The following is a 21,241-nucleotide window of genomic DNA, read 5'->3' as shown; positions in this document are numbered from 1 at the left end:
TTAAGGCAAAGTAGTAGTATAATGAAAATACATTTCTAAAAAGAGGCGATTGTGGAATAAGATGGAGGTGAGATGGACCCAGGCGCATTGAGTTGAACGTCCTTTATCTAAAAAAAAAATCATATATTCATATTTTAATTGGAAAAAGCCGGAGAATGCCAACTGGGGAAAAGATTAAAATCGATTATTAATTATGATATATTCACTTCAATCATCATGAATTTTAATGTAACCAACAAATAGATCAAAATGCAGAGACATTATATAATATAGCCATGTCAGCTGTGTAATTGAAAATTTTATTAAAGACCTAAATTTAAATTGCTCCCCATAAACAGCACCAACTGATTTATGGTCAAGCTATTGCGTTTCTGTAGATGCACTTCCATTTAATTAACAAATAGTGCAATAGCTTCACAATCAGGGTATAGCGCATTGATTGTTTTTATTTGCCAAGTTCCCTTCTCCATATGGTAGAAAAAAATTAGATTTTTGAGGGAAAAAAACCAAACTTCACTTTGAAGGCTACAAATGAATACTTGAATACAGTAATTGTTATCCTTCTTACATTAAGATTCATTCTTTGCATGACTATATTGCTACTGAATAAATAAGTATGCTAAAAGTGCCGTGAGAATATTTTCAATACATACATCAAGTGCTCAAAATACTGGAAAGAAAATCTGTTGAACTGCAGTTAAGACAACATTGTCCAAATAATGCAAGCGTTAGCATGTTTGTACTTGAGACTGGTATCTGTATAGTGAGATGTGGGATCAGCAGACCAATTATATTGCCAGCTCCACATTGCTTTCAGTCCAGGTGAAACAAAACTTTGGTCATGTATGATTACATGTATGTGAAGAGTTCTGCCTACCAGCATCCAAATACCAGTTAAATTTTGCTATTAAAATCCAATGTGACAGCCAGCTCTTTACTTACATTAAAAGATTGAAACTTCATTTTGTACCAGTTGCTGTTATAGAAACATAGAAGATAGGAGCAGGAGTAGGCCATTCGGCCCCTCGAGCCTGTTCCACCATTTAATGAGATCATGGCTGATCATCGCAATTAAGGACCCTGCCCCTGCTTTCTCCCCATATCCCTTTAGCCTTAAGAAATATATCTAACTCCTTCTTGAATATATTTAATGAATTGGCCTCAACTGCCTTCTGTGGTAGAGAATTCCACAGGTTCATCACTCTCTGGGTGAAGAAATTCCTCCTCATCTCAGTCCTAAATGGCTTACCCCTTATCCTTAGACTGTGACCCCTGGTTCTGGACTCCCCCGCCATCGGAAACATCCTTCCTGCATCTAGTCTGTCTAGTCCTGTTAGAATTTTATAAGTTTCAATGAGATCCCCTCTCATTCTTCTAAACTCTAGCAAATAAAAGCCTAATCGACCCAATCTCTCTTCATACGTCAACAGTTGATGTGAAGCCAAGTGATGGGATGCTATCGCCTTGAAGTGATTACTTGCTGCTTGTCTAAATTCAATTTGTGAAAATTCAGACAGGATTTATATTACAAATTTTATATCAATGCAAAGCCTAAGCCACTTTTTTTTTAATCAATGTCTAGTATAACTGGCCTATACAAGAACTTGTAATATAATGCTTTTAAAACCAACACAAGTATATACTAATAAGCCTTTGTGTGTATCGTTAGAAACTAGGGGTGCCAAAAATGTATATGGCTACATGAATAATACTGTGTTTAAATGAAAAGTTTTGTTTTCCTGGAAAGCTTGCATTAGAATTTGAGAAAGTCTTTTTAATCAGTTGGTGAAGCATAAACCTTCCACACGGGGGCCCATAGGATGGCCCTGCCAGACTAGTTATCTGTTGTTTGTAAGTTAGGGTTTTGACTTTGTTAATGTATCTTTAATTTGGCCAGTGAATGCCCAACTATGTTTCTTCCATTATTACTAATAACCATATTATAATCTCTCCAGATAGAATTTAGAGTTTGTTTAGCAGAACTGCTTGCGAAGATAATTAGAAGTTAATTAGGAAAAGGCATACAATGAAAGGAATGAGGAGGCAAAGGTATCCATCTTAGAATGGGCCATTTGCTAGATGAAGGCGAGATAGCGACTGGCTAACGTGCGACAGCTCTGGCTGGGGCCACGATTAACAGGGACAGGGCCGGGCCTTGTACTTGCTGGGTCAAGGAGGATAAGACACGAATTCCAAAGAACCTTCAGAAAGATTAAACAATAAGACAAATTGAATGAGGTAATGAGAGAGAGAGAGAGAGAGAACCAGAGAACTGCTCATGCACGCCAACCGTCTATCCGATTGGGTCCGGTATCAGCTACTTGTCACGGTCATATGTTTTTGCTGCATTACTAGTGTGTTATATTCCGTCCTAAACTCTGATTAAACACAATACACCACCATATTGGTTTGCACTTGATTGTTTACCAGAAATACGTGGATTTCTACAGTATGCATATATGCACATAATGAACCTGGGACATTATTTCAACTGGGGATGCTCAATAAGCCTGATGTTCTGACCTAGATGATCAAGAAATATTGCAGTTATTGTGGTGCAGTCATTTTTTGCCAATGACAAGAGTGGTACATTTGGCTTCTGCATGAGAATCACCTTATATTTATGGATTTGGAAGAGGAGGAAGAGAACCAACAAGGAAATGCCAGGCAAGACTATACCGGAATTATCTGCAGTCATCTGCCTGGGCCCTTCACATCCACATCTACAGACATAGGTGTAATTGCTTCATCTTGTCAGAGAATTAGTGCATGTGAGGATGCCAATTCCCAAAAGAACTGATCTGATGGCAGAAATGTGATATGTGAAGGCCTGACTGATCTCAATCCTGTATGATCCTTTGGAAAAATTCCAATCACAGTATTTAATGCTTTAGGTAGTACTGAGTAAAAGAAAGGCATAATTGTAGTGTATGTACCTTTAAGAGGAACTATGTTTTTGAAGCCCCTGTATACTGTAGTACCAGTAGTGACCACTCGGGTATATAAGCCTGTGTAGCGTCTTGTGTTGTTAGTTCACCTCCAGACTTTGTTCAGTAAACACTTGTTAAATCAACTCCTGCATTCCGTGTCTCCATTAACACACGGATCTAACAGTGGCGACGAATTAGAAGCGAACTTACCTGCAATTCGGCAGCACCTCAAGGGGATCGATTCCTCAGACGAAGGTCTAAGCCAAAAGCAAGAAAAAAAAAATAACTCGAAGAAACTCGAAAACGAGGGCCAGGTTTGGTCTCCAGTCTGTGGTTTCCCCAGCTAAACGGGCTGGTGGCAGGTAGTGCACTGATCCTTCCTGGGCTGCGGCGGGCTACAGCTCGATCGGGTGGCTCTGCAACGGGGCCGGGCAGCGAGTCGGGAAGCAGAAGCAAAGAGAGAGAGGGTGGAGCACTCAGGGCGCGGTCGGCGTTCGGACTGAGCAGAGGGAGGGGAAAGTCCCAGAGGGTCCGCTCCACGACAGGAACGGTTCTCCAAGTAATGGAGAAACTATTGAAGCGCTATAATAAAAAAAGTCGCAGAGGGTCCACTCCACGACGGGAACGGTTCTTCAATTACGGAGAGAATATTGAAGTGATATATAAAAAAAAAATAGAAATACCGCGAAAAGCTGCAGGTCACAACGGGAACAGCGGCAGCGGCGGGAAGCGCCAATTTAACTCGGCGGGGAAGAAAGAAAAGCGCGGGAAGCGCCATTTTAGATTTTCAAGATGCCGAAGACTGGCAATATTACTGCTTTCGATAGTGATATAGAAGATTGGACCACATATGTGGCAAGAGTGGAGGTATATTGCAAGGCGAATGAAGTAGCGGATGATAAAAAGGCATCGGTACTTCTAAATCTGATGGACGCAAGGACATACGGGCTGTTACGAAACTTGATCACTCCAGCCAAACCGATGGACAAGAATTTTAATGAGATTGTTGATACCTTACAGGAGCACTTAAACCCAACACCGCTGTTGATAGCGGAACGATTTAAATTCTTCAGGAGGAATCAGCACAAGAATGAAAGTAACGCTGATTACCTCACCGAATTACGAAAGCTGTCAAAGCACTGCCAATTCGGGGCAAGACTGGCAGATTCTCTACGAGACAAATTCATCTGCGGTCTCCTAAGCGAAGGAACACAGAAAAGACTACTTTCTGAGAAAGATTTGACACTGGACAAGGCTTTCAGTGTGGCTGTATCATACAAAGCAGCAGCAAGAGGAGCTGCAGAGATACAGCAAAACCCACAGGACTTCGGCACCCATGAAATGACGCGGGGTTGAGAGAGATGTTATCGCTGCGGCAGATCCACCCATGACCAGAAGGACTGCTGGTTCAAGGACAAAGCATGCAGGCAATGCGGAAAGATGGGACACATTGCACGTGTATGCAGATCTGGAAAGAAATCCGCTGCCAGTAAAAAGGTCAATAAGGAAACATACAGAAAGGTACAAATGATGACGGACAGTAGCTCCAAAGACCAGAAGAGCGATAGCGACTCCGGAAACAAGAGACTAAGCTGTCTCAAATTACATAATGTAATTGCCAAAGAAGATTACCAGACCATTTGGGTTACCCTCACAATAGCGGGGTCCCCAGTCAAAATGGAGCTAGATACAGGATCAGCTCTGACCGTCATAAGTCGACGGGATTACGAGCGGCTATTTCCGCATATACCTTTGAAAGACACATCCATTGTCTTGAAGACATATACGGGGCAGAAAGTATACCCGAGGGAAAATAAGGGTGCCTGTTGTATACAACGGCAAGGAAATACAGAAGTTGTATTTGTACGTTCTGCAAGATGGTGGTCCACCGTTGTTGGGACGTGAATGGATCAGAAAGATAAGTTTAGACTGGCACTCCATTCAGACACTGACGGTGACCAGTAAGAAAAAAAAACGATGATGACGTCATACCTGGACGATTAAAAGAAATCTTGGCTAACGCCAAAGAAGTGGTTCAACAGGAACTAGGAACCCTGAAAGGCGCCACCGCCGCAATAAAAGTGGAAGATGCGGCAATTCCCAAGTTTTTTAAGGCAAGGCCGGTGCCATACGCAATTCGTCCAGCCGTCAAGGCAGAGCTGGAGAATTTGGAAAAAAGCAGGCGTGTTATCCAAGGTAGATTGGAGCGAGTGGGCAACACCCATCGTCCCGGTCATGAAGAAAACGTTGAATAATGATAAAACTGAAGAACAGAGAAAAGTTCGCATCTGTGGGGACTTCAAGGTGACTGTAAAGCCGGTTCTTCACACGGTACAGTATCCTCTTCCGAGGATAGAAGATATTTTCGCCTCACTATCCGGAGGGAAACATTTCACCAAAATTGACTTAGCACAGGCATATCTACAGATGGAGGTGGAGGAGGCCTCTAAAAAGTATCTCACGATAAACAAAGGCCTGTACCAGTACAATCGACTGGTTTTCGGAGTGGCATCAGCTCCGGCTATCTGGCAAAGAGCTATGGAGCAAGTCCTGCAAGGGATTCCGGGGACTCAATGCTACCTAGACGACATCCTTGTAACAGGAGAAAACGACAACGAGCACCTTGCCAACTTGGAGCAGGTGCTCACAAGGCTGAGAGAACGGGGCCTACGAGCAAATCGCCCCAAGTGCGAATTTTTCCAGAAACAAATATCATATTGTGGCCATGTCATTAACGAAGACAGGTTGCATAAGTCACCTGAAAAAATTGAAGCGGTCGTAAAGGCCCCAGCGCCTGAAAATGTCTCACAATTAAGGTCGTTCCTGGGATTAGTAAATTACTATCATAAATTTTTACCAAACTTGTCGACGGTTCTGCACCCGCTTAATGCACTGCTACAAACAGGAGTAGTTTGGAAATGGAGCGAAGACTGTAAACGTGCCTTCCATAAACGCAAAGGCTTGATCACGTCCAGGGAAGTGTTGGCTCATTACAACCCATCACTGCCAATCAGACTGGCGTGCGATGCATCCCCTTACGGCGTGGGAGCGGTATTATCGCATAGATTCCCTGACGGCTCGGAGCGGCCGATAGCTTTTGCGTCACGCTCATTGAACTCAGCTGAGCGTAACTATGCCCAGATCGACAGGGAGGCACTCAGCCTGGTGTGGGGGGGGTGAAGAAATTCAACCATTACCTACACGGACAAAAATTTACCTTGTTGACTGACCATCAACCCCTCGTCTCCATATTCAACCCTAAAAAGGGCGTTCCCATTATGACAGCGCAAAGGCTACAGAGGTGGTCCCTTTTCCTAGGGGCACACCAATATGACATAGAGTACAAAGGAACAAAACAGCATGGGAATGCTGATGGGTTATCGCGCCTACCGTTGCCAACGGTGGAAGAGGCGCCTACAGTGGACCCAGTGGAGATATTCCACTCGACCATAGTGGAATGTCTACCGGTGACAAATTCTACCATTGAAAAGGAAACGCGAAATGACCCGACTCTCTCACGAGTCTACGATTTAACGGTGAAGGGATGGCCAGCACATGGCGAACCACTGTTGCCAGCATTCTCGCAAAGAAGAGAACAGCTGTCAGTGTGCCGAGGAACCTTGATGTGTGGATCCAGAGTGGTGATTCCACCCAAACTCAAGGATAGAGTGCTAAAGGAGCTTCACGAGGGGCATCTGGGTGGAGTGAAAATGAAGAACTTAGCCAGAGCGTTTGTGTGGTGGCCAGGTATCGATGGAGACATCGAAGAAATGACCAAGAGCTGTCTAGGATGCCAGAAGGTCCAAAACGCCCCAGCACAAGCCCCTCTACATCCATGGGAGTGGCCCTCATCTCCATGGCAAAGGGTACATATCGACTTTGCTGTTCTTAATCGCGGTGGATGCACACTCCAAGTGGCCGGAAGTAATAAAGATGTCCTCCACCACCACGGAAAAAACCATCACAGTATTAAGGACCATATTCGCCAGGAATGGGCTGCCTGAACAGATCTGTTCTGATAATGGACCGCAATTTGTATCCGAAGAATTCAGGAAGTTCTTAAAAAACAATGGGGTTAAGCACTACACGTCCGCCCCATACCATCCCGCCACCAATGGATTGGCTGAAAGGTTTGTCCAGACCTTCAAGAAGGCCATAAAGGCCATGGGTAATGAAGGCATAAATCTACAACATAAGGTAGATAACTTCTTGTTTGCATACAGGAGTGCAACACGTGGTTACAAACCAAACCCCCGCCATGATGTTTTTCAATAGAAGACTAAGATGCCGGCTGGATTTGGTCAAGCCAAACATCAGAAGGGACGTAGAGAACCGGCAATTTCAAAGCATGAATGAAAGGCCAACTAGAACCTTCCAGATAGGTCAACAAGTTTTGGCCCGGGACCACCGTACCGAGAAATGGCAGCCTGGAACTATTTGCACACGACTAGGTCCGCTGATGTATACCGTGGACATTGGAGAAAGCATAAGGCGCCATGCTGACCAGATCATAGAGTCATCCGAAAAAGGACAACCTACACAACTCTATATGCCTAGTGATGAAGCAGAGATATCCATAGTATCTACCTCCTATCCGGTGATACTGGAACCAGATGAACCCGACACTGGCATTGAAGCCGAATCGACCTTGCCAAAAGAACCTACTACACCACCGAGGCGTTATCCGGACCGAGTCAGGAAGCCTCCAGAGAGACTGAATTTGTAATTGATTAACTTCAGCAAATGTGTATATTATTGTTCTTGTAAAAATGTTATTTAATGATTACTTAAAATGTTATGTAGTATTTATCTAAAAGGGGAGAAATTTTAGTGTATGTACCTTTAAGAGGAACTATGTTTTTGAAGCCCCTGTATACTGTAGTACCAGTAGTGACCACTCGGGTATATAAGCCTGTGTAGCGTCTTGTGTTGTTAGTTCACCTCCAGACTTTGTTCAGTAAACACTTGTTAAATCAACTCCTGCATTCCGTGTCTCCATTAACACACGGATCTAACAATGCCAACTTGATCAACAACCAACAGAACCTGACTGACCTCACCTGCATGATATTACTGATCATATCCCAAACATTGTTTGTCATTGTGGGAAGATGGCTTCTTTCAACACCTGAGGGTCTTGGGGTCATTCTATTCCATTCACACAGCGTGCGATTAAGCCAAGGTCTGGGAGCCTTCCCTTCGTACATAAAGGGGGAAGCATTTACCTCAGGGTAGTAACTGTGGTCGACAGCTTGGTGGACAGAGACCCGATCTCATGGACTTGAGATTCTCTTGCTCTCCCTCTCTTTCTCCCAGGCAAGAGTGATTGGTGCTCTTGCAGCAGCAGCAGCAAGAAGCGGTTTGTGTTTTAAAAGTCTGGACTTAGCTTTGAAAAGCACAGCTAGAGAAGTTAGCTCATGTTTAATGAGAAATTAGGTTGCAACTTATTTTTCATAACCAAGAAATGGTTTTTTTAAAAATGCGGGATGGTTAATAAATATCTTAAATTTCAGTCTGCCTTTCATGGAGGGGAGAATTCAGTTCGTGTCATATTTCCGAGTAGGGGTCCTCTGATACAACCTCTGGGTCACGCTATGATTTATCGAGATATTGGGCAGAAAACGGTGGGCTCTGATCATGTGAGGTGAGTTCTCTTTACAGGAGATACCAGTGATGTTGAACTTGAGAAAATATTGAGAGCAAAAATCCAAAAATTGTGAGTTTACAATGACTACCTCAATGTTCATTGCTAGTCTTGTGGTTCCTGCTCTTTTAAGGTGCAGCTTGTTTTTTTTTTTAAAAACCATTCTCTTTCATCCTTGCAACAGTCCAACTGATGATGAAAATGGCCTCATTATTATTACACCAGTTGTTTGGATCTTCTGTTTCCCTTAGTAAACTCACTTCCTTTACCAAACACCAGAAGAATGTCTCGAGAACATTGGCTCGGAACTTGCAGTCCCGATGACTGTGAACTGGCAGTGTTTGCAGTCATGTCGCCTTTGAAACTGACCGCAACTAATCCAGAACACGGGGATTCTGCAGTTGCGGTCTGTCATTCACTGCTCCTCCACAGGCTGCGCTGTGGACCCACCCCACTGCACCCCACTCTCCAGAGCCTGCAATCAGCGAAATCACTGATCTGACGAAAACTAACCCTTTTCCAAACAAATATCGCTGCTATAAACCCCATAAAATGTTAGACCCAATCAAATTAGGTTTTTAACGCCGATCTGAGTAATAACTATGGATAAACAACCGTTCTGGCCCTGAAAAACGAATTTTATATTGGTGGAATGTCAAATTTCTCCATTAAGTTAAAAGTACTTCAATTTTAAAATTAATCAGAAAGGTTTTTAAAAAGTTTGTTCATGATATTTCAGCTTCTACCATAACCCAATCTGTATGTCCCAATCTTTATTTCCTCTCTGTAAATTTTTAAAAAAGTGATTATTAATGCTTTCTAGAAGCTGAAATATCATGAACAGAGGTTGGTGAACAAAATTAGGGCACATGGTAATTAGGGTAATATACTAGCATGGATTGAGAATTGGTTAACAGTCAGAAAACAAAGTAGGGATAAACGGGTCTTTTTCAGGATGGCAGGCTGTGACTAGTGGGGTACCGCAAGGATCGGTGCTTGGGCCCCAGCTATTCACAATCTATATCAATGATTTGGAAGAGGGGACTAAATGTAACATTTCCAAATTTGCTGACGATACAAAGCTAGGTGGCAGTGTCAGTTGTGAAGAGGATGTGAAGAGGCTTCAAGGGGATCTCGACAGGCTCAGTGGGCGAGAACATGGCAGATGGAATATAATGTGGATAAATGTGAAGTTATCCACTTTGGTAGAAAAATCAGAAAGGCAGAGTATTTCCTAAATGGTGAAAGATTGGGGAATGTTGATGCTCAAAGGGACCTGGGTGTCCTTGTACATGAATCACTGAAAGTGAATGTGCAGGTGCAGCAAGCCATTAGAGAGGCAAATGGTATGCTGGCCTTCATTACAAGAGGATTTGAGTACAGGAGTAAAGAAGTCTTACTCCAATTATATAGGGCCTTGGTGAGGCCACACCTGGAGTACTGTGTACAATTTTGGTCTCCTTACCTAAGGAAGGATATACTTGCCATTGAGGGAGTGCAATGAAGGTTCACGAGATTGATTCCTGGGATGGCGGGACTGTCGTATGAGAAGAGATTGAGTAAACGAGGCCTTGCACTTGTCCAACAGGTTCGAGGCTCTTACTCCCTGTGAGGATGGGAACAGGGACTGCGGGGAGGATGAGCAACCTGGCCACAGCACCGTGGAGCGGGGGGCCATTCAAGTGGGGGGAGTTAAAAGAAATGTTGTAGTGGTGGGGGATAGTATCGTTAGGGGGATAGATAGAGTTCTTTGCAGCCGAGAGCGAGAGTCCCGAAAGCTGTGTTGCCTGCCCGGTGCCAGGGTTAAGGACATCTCCTCTGGACTGGAGAGAAACTTGGAGTGGGAGGATCCAGTTGTTGTGGTCCATGTTGGTACCAACGGCATAGATAGGACAAGGAAGGAGGTTCTGCTGAGGGAGTTTGAGCAGCTAGGGGCCAAATTAAAAAGCAGAACCACAAGGGTAATAATCTCTGGATTATTACCTGAGCCACGAGCGAATTTGGCTAGGACAAATAAAATTAGAGAGTTAAATGCGTGGCTCAAAGACTGGTGTGGGAGAAATGGGTTTTGCTTCCTGGGACACTGGCACCAGTACTGGGGCAGGAGGGAGCTGTTCCGTTGGGACGGGCTTCACTTGGCCAGTGCTGGGACTAGAGTCCTGGCGGATCATATAACTAGGGCTGTAGAGAGGGCTTTAAACTAACTAGTGGGGGGGAGGTTCCTAGAGAGCAAATAATAAAAATGACAACAGAGAAGGTCATAGACTTAAGTAGCAGTGGGGAAATTAAAAACCAGAGCGTGTCAGGAAGGGGCAGAAGGTATGGAGTAAAAGGTAAAGTAATAAAAAGGGCAAAAGCAGGAACTAAGTGTCACAAAACATATTTGAAAGTTCTCTATCTGAATGCACGTAGCATTCTTAACAAAATAGACGAGTTAATGGCACAAATAACTACATATGGGTATGATCTTGTGGCCATTGCAGAAACATGGCTGCAGGGTGACAATGCCTGGGAATTAAACATACCAGGTTATTTAACGATCAGGAAGGACAGGCAGGAAGGAAGGGGAGGTGGGGTGGCTATGTTAATAAAGGAAGGAATCACTGTAATACAGAGAAATGATATTGGGTCAAAAGATCAGGATAATGAAACAGTTTGGGTGGAGGTAAGGAATAATAAGGGGAAAAAAACACTAGTGGGCGTAGTCTATAGGCCTCCGAACAGTGGCAACTCTGTTGGACGGAGTATCAATCAGGAAATAGTTGAGGCTTGTAATAAGGGAACATCTATAATTATGGGGGATTTTAACTAACATATTAATTGGACAAATCAAATTGGGCAGGGCTGCCTTGAGGATGAGTTCATTGAGTGTATTAGGGATGGGTTTCTTGAGCAGTATGTAACTGAACCGACCAGGGGGCAAGCAACCTTAGATCTGGTCCTGTGTAACGAGACAGGATTAATTAAAAATGTCCTAGTAAAGGATCCCCTTGGAATGAGTAACCATAACATGGTTGAATTCCAAATTCAATTAGAGGGTGAGAAGGTTGGATCTCAAACAAGCGTGCTAAGCTTGAATAAAGGAGGCTATGCAGGTATGAGAGCGGAATTGAGTAGAGTGGATTGGGAAAATAGATTAAAGGGTAAGATGATACAAGATCAGTGGTGTACATTTAAGGAGTTATTTTACAACTTCCAAAAAAAATATATTCCACTGAGAAGAAAAGGGTGTAAAAGAAGACAGCCATCCGTGGCTAAGTAAAGAAATTAAGGATAGTATTCGACTAAAAACCAAGGGCATATAAGGTAGCCAAATCCAGTGGGAGGATAGAGGATTGGGAAAACTTTAAAAGACAGCAAAAAATAACAAAAAGATTGATTAAGAAAGGGAAGATAGATTATGAAAGTAAATTAGCAAAAAATATAAAAACAGATAGTAAGAGTTTTTATAGTTATATAAAAAGAAAAAGGGTGGCTAAAGTAAATGTTGGTCCCTTAGAGGATGAGACCGGGAAATTAATGGTGGGAAATATGGAGGTGGCAAAAACACTGAATGAATATTTTACATCAGTCTTTACAGTAGAAGACACTAAGAATATCCCAACACTGGACAAACAGGGGGCTAAAGGGGGGGAGGAGCTAAACACGATCAAAATCACTAAGGAAGTGGTACTCGGTAAAATAATGGGACTCAAGGCGGATAAATCACCTGGACCTGATGGCTTACATCCTAGGGTCTTGAGGGAAGTGGCGGTAGGGATTGTGGGTGCATTGGTAATAACTTTCCAAAACTCCCAGGACTCGGCAAAGGTCCCGGCAGACTGGAAAACTGCTAATGTAACACCCTTATTTAAAAAGGGCAGTAGACAGAAGGCTGGAAACTATAGACCGGTTAGCCTAACATCTGTGGTAGGTAAAATTTTGGAGTCCATTATTAAGGAGACAGTAACAGGACATTTGGATAATCATAATTTAATAGGACAAAGTCAGCATGGTTTTATGAAGGGGAAGTCATGTTTGACAAATTTGCTGGAGTTCTTTGAGGAAGTAACATATAGGATGGATAAAGGGGAACCAGTGGACGTAGTGTATTTAGACTTCCAAAAGGCATTTGACAAGGTGCCACACAAAAGATTATTGCTTAAGATAAAAAATCACGGGATTGGGGGTAATATTCTGGCATGGATAGAGGATTGGCTATCGAACAGAAGGCAGAGAGTTGGGATAAATGGTTCATTCTCAGACTGGCAATCAGTAACTAGTGGTGTTCCGCAGGGGTTAGTGCTGGGTCCCCAACTCTTTACAATCTATATTAACGATTTGGAGGAGGGGACCGAGTGTAACATATCAAAGTTTGCAGATGATACTAAGATGGGAGGGAAAGTAGTGAGTGAGGAGGACATAAAAAACCTGCAAGGGGACATAGACAGGCTAAGTAAGTGGGCAGAGATTTGGCAGATGGAATACAACACTGGAAAGTGTGAGGTTATGCACTTTGGCAGGAAAAATCGTAGAGCAAGTTATTATCTTAATGGCAAGAAACTGGAAAGTACTGAAGTACAAAGGGATCTGGGGGTCCTGGTGCACGAAACTCAAAAGGTTAGTATGCAGCTGCAGCAAGTGATTAAGAAGGCCAATGGAATATTGGCTTTCATTGCTAGGGGGATAGAATATAAAAATAGGGAGGTATTGCTTCAGTTGTACAAGGTATTGGTGATACCGCACCTGGAATACTGCATACAGTTTTGGTGTCCATACTTAAGAAAAGACATACTTGCTCTCGAGTCAGTACAAAGAAGGTTCACTCGGTTAATCCCGGGGATGAGGGGATGGACATATGAGGAGAGGTTGAGTAGATTGGGACTCTACTCATTGGAGTTCAGAAGAATGAGAGGCGATCTTATTGAAACATAAAAGATTGTGAAGGGGTTGGATCGGGTGGATGCGGGGAGGATGTTCCCGATGATGGGTGAAACTAGAACTAGGGGGCATAGTCTTAGAATAAGGGGCTGCTCTTTCAAAACTGAGATGAGGAGGAACTACTTCACTCAGGAGGGTGGTAGGTCCATGGAATATGCTGCCCCAAAAAGCTGTAGAAGCTACATCATTACATAAATTTAAAACAGAAATAGAGTTTCTTAGAAAGGGAATTAAGGGTTACGGGGAGCGGGCAGGAATTTGGACATGTGTCTAGGTTCGGAGCGGTCATGGCCCTTTGGGTAGCGGAGTGGGCCCAGGGGCCGTGTAGCCTGATCCTGCTCCTATTTCGTGTGTCTAATTCTGTTAGATTCAGGAGATGGTTCTGTGATAGTGGATTGGCGGTTTGGATCAGATCAGCCATGATCTTATTGAATGGCGGAGCAGGCTCGAGGGGCCGATTGGCCTACTCCTGCCCCTATTTCTTATGTTCTTATGTATTCTCTTGAATTCAGAAGAATGAGGGGGGATCTCATTGAAGCATACAAAATTATTACAGGGCTTGATAGGGTGGATACTGGGAGAATGTTTCCCTTGGTTGGGGAGTCTAGAACCAGGGGCCACAGCCTCAGGATAAAGGGTCGGCCATTCAGGACTGAGATGAGAAGAAATTTCTTCACACAGAGGGCGGTGAATCTTTGGCATTCTCTGCCCTAGAGGGCTGTGGAGGCTCAGTCATTGGGTATATTCAAAACAGAAGTCGATAGATTTCTGACTAGTAAAGGCATCAAGGGATATGGCGATAGGGCCGGTGAATGGAGTTGAGGCAGATCAGCCATGATCTCATTGAATGGTGAAGCAGGCTCGAAGGGCCGAATGGCCTACTCCTATTTCTTATGTTCTTATTTCCTGGTTCTGTCTGAGAGAGTTCTGCTATGTGATTGGCTGCTTAGACAGTTTGTTGACATCACAGCAGCTCGCACTATGGGATTCCCACTAAACTATGTTGATTTCAATTGCACGTCAGAAAAGCTGAACTTCTCGCCACAGAGATCGAGAGATCTTTGTGGGAAGCTTACTTTGGGGCCAGAGGCAAACGTCTTTGTTTCGCCGCTGACCGCAAATTACATGCCTTTATTTTACATTCACTATTATTAAATTTCAAAGTGATGCTTATAGATACATCTTCTGTAGAGCTTCAGAATAATTTGTCCCTATATTGTTAAGCCCTACATGGACTACCATTGCAGGCTCTGCTTTTATTTCCTTGAGTGGTCTTTCCTCAATTTCTAGCAGACATCATAATGGTCAGAAGTTGAGATTTAGCTGTTCCCCCCCACCCCACACCCCACCGATGCCAATTGCAGCAACCTACCACAGTCCCAGCTGGTATCAGCTAATATAGCATAGAACAGGGATCAAACCTGGGCTCTTCCTTGTCTGTATTGCTGAATGTCATATCATTTAGCAGCTGAGTTTTGCATTAAAGCCAAAAGAACAAACTAATAAAGCTGAGTTGTTAGTCACCTCACAAAAAAGTCAACCAAAATGAATATCAAGTGCTGCTAATGGATCTCTCAAAACAATTCTCTCTCAATTACACACCAATCCTCGAATGACACAATAGCTCTATGAGGGACAAGAACAAAATGGGACAAAGCACAACAAACGATCTAGAACAGGTTTTGGTTGAGGGCCTCAAATGTAAGTTTTGACTTGCTCAAGAGCTGCTTTCACATATCAACCATAACACAATTCCATGTGCTTATTTTTTTTTTAGTAATGGCTCACACATAAGGAGCAGCCAGCAGATGGCTGACTGGGAATTGAAATTCTGCCCATCATAGTGAAATCCTGCAGGAGTGACTGCAGGAAACTCAGTTGAAGTGTATTGAGAACTCAGGTTGTTTCACAACTTTAAACACTGGGAAATGCAGGACTGGACTGGACACAGTCCAGATCAGAGGTTCATAAAAACCATAAACACTTGAACAGAATAATGATTACTCCCGATAGAGAGCCATTGCATCCTATTATGGTCATCAATAACTGGTTAAATATTGGATCTGTAATATCATAGACAAGAAATCCATGCAAACATTAAATACCAGTATGGGCATATGAACAAATTCCTAAGAATAACGCAACAAACCTAGACAATTTTTTATATCAAGATACAGAGATAGAGGTTGATTAGACTCATAATAATAGAAAAGCAAAATACTGCAGATGCTGGAAATCGGAAATAAAAACAGAAAATGCTGAAAATACTCAGCAGATCAAGCAGCATCTGTGGAGAGAGAAACAGAGTTAACGTTTTGGGTTGATGACCTTTCGCCAGAACTGAGTATTTCCAGCATTTTCTGATTTTATTTCAGAAAACAATAGGTTCTCCATTTTAGAATCGATTCTGCTATCACTGGAGCTCTTGCTAATCACACAAATACAACAGCCGACTTTTACTAGGATAGCTTATATTAGTTTCATTTGAATGATGATGACAACCTGTCAGAAAAGCAAGAATAAATCCAGAACGCATTTGATTACATTTTTGTCATTGCACGATCACATTTGATCATTAGGTTTAAAGCAAATCTCATTTCAATTCTAGAACACAGAATGAATTATGGATTAACTACAAACTCTATTTAGTTTACCTTTCAAATGATATTTAATATTTTCCTGTTTTAATAAAATATTAATATAAAGCAGTAAGCAATCACAGGTCTACATTTGAAATATTTTTTTTGAACAATCTGCTGCTAGACATGTGATTGTACCACTGAAGAGATGATCATTTATCGCAGGATTTTTAAACTCCTTATTCATTCCTTTCTCCTTGAAATCTCAGGCTTGTAAACCACAATAGCTTGGTATTATCTCACTTTTTCCCATTACTCTTTTAAACTGTGATGGCTTCCTACATTACAGGCCTCAGCCCCTCGCTTTGATTTCTCAATTAACATACATGCTAACCTAGAAAACTAAAAAAAGCTGACCAACAGCTTCAAAAAAGATGGCACAGCAAAAACAAAATGTGAAAACTCCAGAACAGCCCTGAATGTAACACTAAGACATACGAAAAAAAATAATTACACAGTAAAAAGCAATGGGGCACAGGTTTGTAACTTAAGCTGTAGCTGTATATTGAACAATCCTTCATTCATATTGGTGAGGGAAAAAGATAAGTATATGAAAGCCTGAAGGGAGATACAAGTGACACAGGCACAAGATTCATTTTCTAGAGGGGATTGGAAGCATTCCCTTCTCCCGAGAAAATATAGGTCTAGAAATTGGAACCTTTAGTGCTGGCCATTAAGGCCAGCTTTGAAGAAAAATAGGCGGCCGCCTCACTTCCGGCGTGGAATGTGGCTGCTGCATATTAGGCAGCTTGGCAGCGCTGCTGGGTGCCTGCGCTTGCCTCAAATATTTTAACGATTAAGAGAGTGTGTTGTCAATTGGCATGCAACATCGAATTGACGCATGCTGAGCGATTTTGGACGCCGTCGCTCCTTTTACTGCCCTCTCCAAAGCACGCCAGTGAGTGCAGCCATTACCAGTGCACAGAGCCGGGAGAAAGCAGCAGAGATTTATAGATCTCAGAAGTCTTCAGTAACTATGCAGCGTATTTAAGCCCCACCAAACCCAAGCTATGTGACAGGTTTGCATTCCTCACTGTCACGTTTTAAAATAATTTCTAGTTTTTAATTTTGACAATCAGAATTTTTGACACATGTAGCATGAGTTTTCATAACTTCAAGTATTTGGAACCTCAAACTGCAAGAATGATTCCATCCAAATTGAAGTCATTTAATCAGTTAATGATTACTTTTTTTGATTAATAATTGTACTTGACAAATTAGCTGGCTAAATATTTGAGTGTCCGCAGTTGAATTAAACATAGAATTCAGCTAAACTGCAGGTTGCATTCTTAAAAATCTGATAGATTAGTGTATTTTTAGGCTTTCGTTTATCTTGCATACCCTCTCTGTCAACCTACAAAACACTAGAAACATTTTACTTCACCTTCATAAATTGCGCTTTCCCGAGAACGCCGCAGATACTTTAGACCCGACCTTCGGCCTCCTGCTGATCTTACCGCCTGAAAGAGCGCATTGCACGGGAGGTTTGCACTGCGCTCATTTAAATCAGCAGGCAGCGCCAAAGTAACTGTGCTGTCTGTGCTGTTTTTACAGGCGGCCGTTAACCTTGGCCTGTTTGCAGGCTGTATCGAATTTCTAGGCCATAGACTTTTGAAACTTTGGTGCATTTTAAAGAAATTTGGATTCTACAACAAACCGGTATTTTATTCTTTTACAAAAAACAATGGGACATTTGCTCAATTTTATTGAAAACAATTCTATTTGCCATTTGGAAGTTCATTATATTTTAAAACTTCCTCCTCGCAGGAACAGCAGATAATCTATAACCGAGCTGTTTTTTTAAATGCCTAATAGTAATTAAGGGATTCAAACCAAGCCTAATTGTTCCAGTCAAGCTGTAGACAGCAAATTTAGAATTTTATACACTCCTTACAAATGCTGCAACCATACCAACTGGTGGTGCATTTCTAAGAGGGTCTGGGACATGCTTCCCCAGGAAACATTTACATTAAAAATGGTACATTCTGTTTAATTTTGAACAGATTTTCACTTCATAAGTTATATTTTTAATCTGGGAAGTACATGGCATTTGAGTTTTCAACAGGCCAACATTTCCCCATAAGCGCTCTCAACAATCATTCTCCCATTCCTACAGGCAGTTCTCCCTTAATTTCTGTTCACAGTTAACAGATACCCTTTCCCCTCTAATTCCACCTTGTCCAGAGATACTCTCTCCCTTTAAACCACTTCTCTCCAACAAACCTGATCAGTCCATGTTGGCACAAAGCTCCCTCATGACACTCATTTATCAAGTTCACACCGGCACCCTCAGCTCACACCTCCTCAGCACTGGTCTTGGGTTTCTATTTTTCCTCTCTTCCCTCCCCTACTCTTGGGTTTCTCTCTATTCTCCCCTCTCCCACTGCCAGTTGTGCTCGTGGACTTCCCCTCTCCTCTCTTCCTTCTCTTCCCCCTGTGCCACACTTGGCTTTTTTCTCCCCTCCAAGTATCGCACTCCGGATCCCTCCTCAGTGCTGCTCTTAGACTCTTACTTCCTTTTTATTGTTTCTCTGATGTTGAGCACTGTTGAGAAATGTCCCGATCTCAAAAGAACTTCCAATACAGTGTGCTGCAACAACAGGAGGAAGGAGGCCTGAAGCAGCGCTGAGGCGGTGGCTTAAGAGTGGCAGAGATTTCCATCTGCAAACGTGGATGTGCAAACCATGTCCAAAAACGCTGACTCCCTGCACCAAATGCCAGACAGGAGCATGGTTAGTGTAATGGCCTCTAAATGGTACCTAATCTCTTTAAGCCCCTAGTTAGTTCAGTACCATTCATAAGTATGCTTCCCATTTTTTCAACCAAGACCTTGCACTTACCTATATTGAATTTCATTTGCATAGTTCTACCTATTTGCAAATATTTTACAGGTCCTCCTTTAATACCATGGCTTCTTCACGAGACTCCACTGCACCTCCTAGTTTAGCATAATATGTGGACACGGTTGTTACACGGAGTTTCTCAATCCAGGTCATTATGTAAATCAGAAACAGCAGGAGACCTATCAAAGATCCTTGGAGCATTCCATAGCCTGATAACACTTCCCTAATTAGTGTCTTTCAACTGGTTCCTTCTTCACTGCCAAGTTTTACCAAGGATACCAAATGCTTCAATCTTCTGAAGCTCAAGTTTGTAAAGAAAGAAAACAATTTTGCTGAGCACTTTTCATGGTGCTTCTTTAACAAAAAAAAAAGTGCTATTTGGTGGTAATGTACATGTGGAAATGCTGTACCTTGTAAATCTTCCTTCATGAGATCATGTTTGTGATCTTCATGAGATCATGTTTGTGATCTTAAGACACTACACAAGCTGTATAAATCAGTTTGGCAATTTGTACTAAAATAGCTTTCATTTTACATTGCACTGCTAACAACAGGACATGGACGTGGATTCATATTTAGTTTTTACAATGTTGCATAGAAATTGGCTGGTCCTGAAGGTCATTTGGAAAAAAATATTTTCCTACAATTTGGCCAAGAGATATTTTCTTTAACTGTTTTCCAGTACTGTTAAATAAAACTCATTGGCATTGGCCCCGAATTCTAGAGCCATTGGATCTTTAACAAAATCAAGACAGGGCAAAGTACTTTATTTTTCAGTTCCTTTGTTAATGGTACTTACTCCAGAATCTTACTGATTCTGTATGAAAGGGAAACAATTCCTGTAAGTGTCCAAAAGTCGCATTTGACCACGTGGTTTAAAGCAAACATATGCTGGTCATCAATATTGGTGATGGGAACTAGCATTAACCGGTATCCGCGTGAGTTGAAGAAACTGCTGGAAAGGCTTCAGCAGAGGACCATTAGATTGACACCTACTTTAAGAGCCTTGAGTTACCACGATAGGTATAACGAGATGGGGCGGTTTACTCTAAAACAGCATGAATTTTGAGAATATTTCATTCAGCTCTTTAAAATAACAAAAGGAATAGATTTGATCAATTTGGATAGGCTGAGTTAGATAGATTAGGGAGGACCAGGGGACATGAGTACAAGTAAACAGAGAACACACTAAGATATTAGGAGCTATTTCTTTTCACAGAGAGCCACTGATCCACAGAACAAGTTGCTGGTTCGTCCAAATTTGCTTCAAACTTTCAAAAGGGAGTGGTTGGAGTCCGATATTGCGGCAGATAAATAATAGGCGAGGTGTTGGGTGATATGTTTACTGTGGTCTCCTGGAATTCATTTTGATCACTTTTGGGGGATAGCAAAGAATTTCCCAGAATTCTTCTAGGGGCTTTCTAAATCGGTTTCTTTTGCCTCTCAGATGATTACATGGCTGCTTGTGGGAGGGGAATTTTGGGGTCATAAAGCTTAATTGTAACAAGACAGTATGGGACGGGCTTGATGGACCAGCTGGACAATTCTTGTCTGTCATTTTCGTATGTATGTTTGTATGCACATTGGTTTCACATCTACAGCGTCTATTCTGCATATTTAGATATCAACAGCTAAGAATGTGCTCCGAAATAAATACTGCGATCCTGATACTTTGATTATGTACTAAATGTGTTTATAAAAATATCTTCACAAATCATTCTTTTGTTAGATTTTCCAGTTAAATATCACAAAGGTTGCATTTGACAAATTACAAAGAACTGCTTCTTTAACTAGCATGGTTCTAAAGCAGTCTCAGAAACAAAGTTGAACTCATTAGGTAATCGCTGGATAGCGGGCTTTGAAACCATCTGAACAGCAACAGAATAGATTGAATATTGATCAGATCCAAGTCCTTACCTCACTAGAATGGGAACTGGATGGTATAGGATCAGGAGTAACTGCCATTTGATTAACAGCATCTTCATTCCTGCATTAAAGAAAGGAAATCATTCAGAAATATAATTTTTAAAAGAAATATTCATAAACATCTGTTAAATATCTTTCACTTTAATTTATAGTAAAAAGAACTATTAAACTCCAAACTTTGGATGAGCAGGTGTGGTTGGTAATGTATCATTCTGGTCATTTTTAACATCCACTTGATGTATCTAAATGAAGAACTGAATGGTAGATCTGACTTAAAAACCTGCAGATTATGGGACTTAGGTATGTTATGTGCAAGAACTGGCCTATGCTAATACTTCC

General features: G+C 42.1%; 1 protein-coding gene across 8 annotated transcripts in view; it reads right to left on the bottom strand.

The window, feature by feature from the left end:
• patj (PATJ crumbs cell polarity complex component) overlaps positions 1–21,241 on the bottom strand; it is a 471,326-nt gene that overhangs the window by 148,384 nt on the left and 301,701 nt on the right. For all 8 annotated transcript variants that reach the window (XM_085982870.1, XM_085982876.1, XM_085982869.1 and 5 more), the window contains one exon: positions 20,894–20,963. In XM_085982870.1, the coding sequence (XP_085838996.1) occupies positions 20,894–20,963 (70 nt within the window). The remainder of the gene's footprint in view (positions 1–20,893; positions 20,964–21,241) is intronic.

The sequence above is a fragment of the Somniosus microcephalus genome, chromosome 3, assembly GCF_052327205.1.
Source record: "Somniosus microcephalus isolate GS21.2 chromosome 3, FLI_Smic_1.0, whole genome shotgun sequence".
Classification (NCBI taxonomy): Eukaryota; Metazoa; Chordata; class Chondrichthyes; order Squaliformes; family Somniosidae; genus Somniosus; species Somniosus microcephalus.
This window is presented reverse-complemented; position numbering and strand designations above follow the sequence as displayed.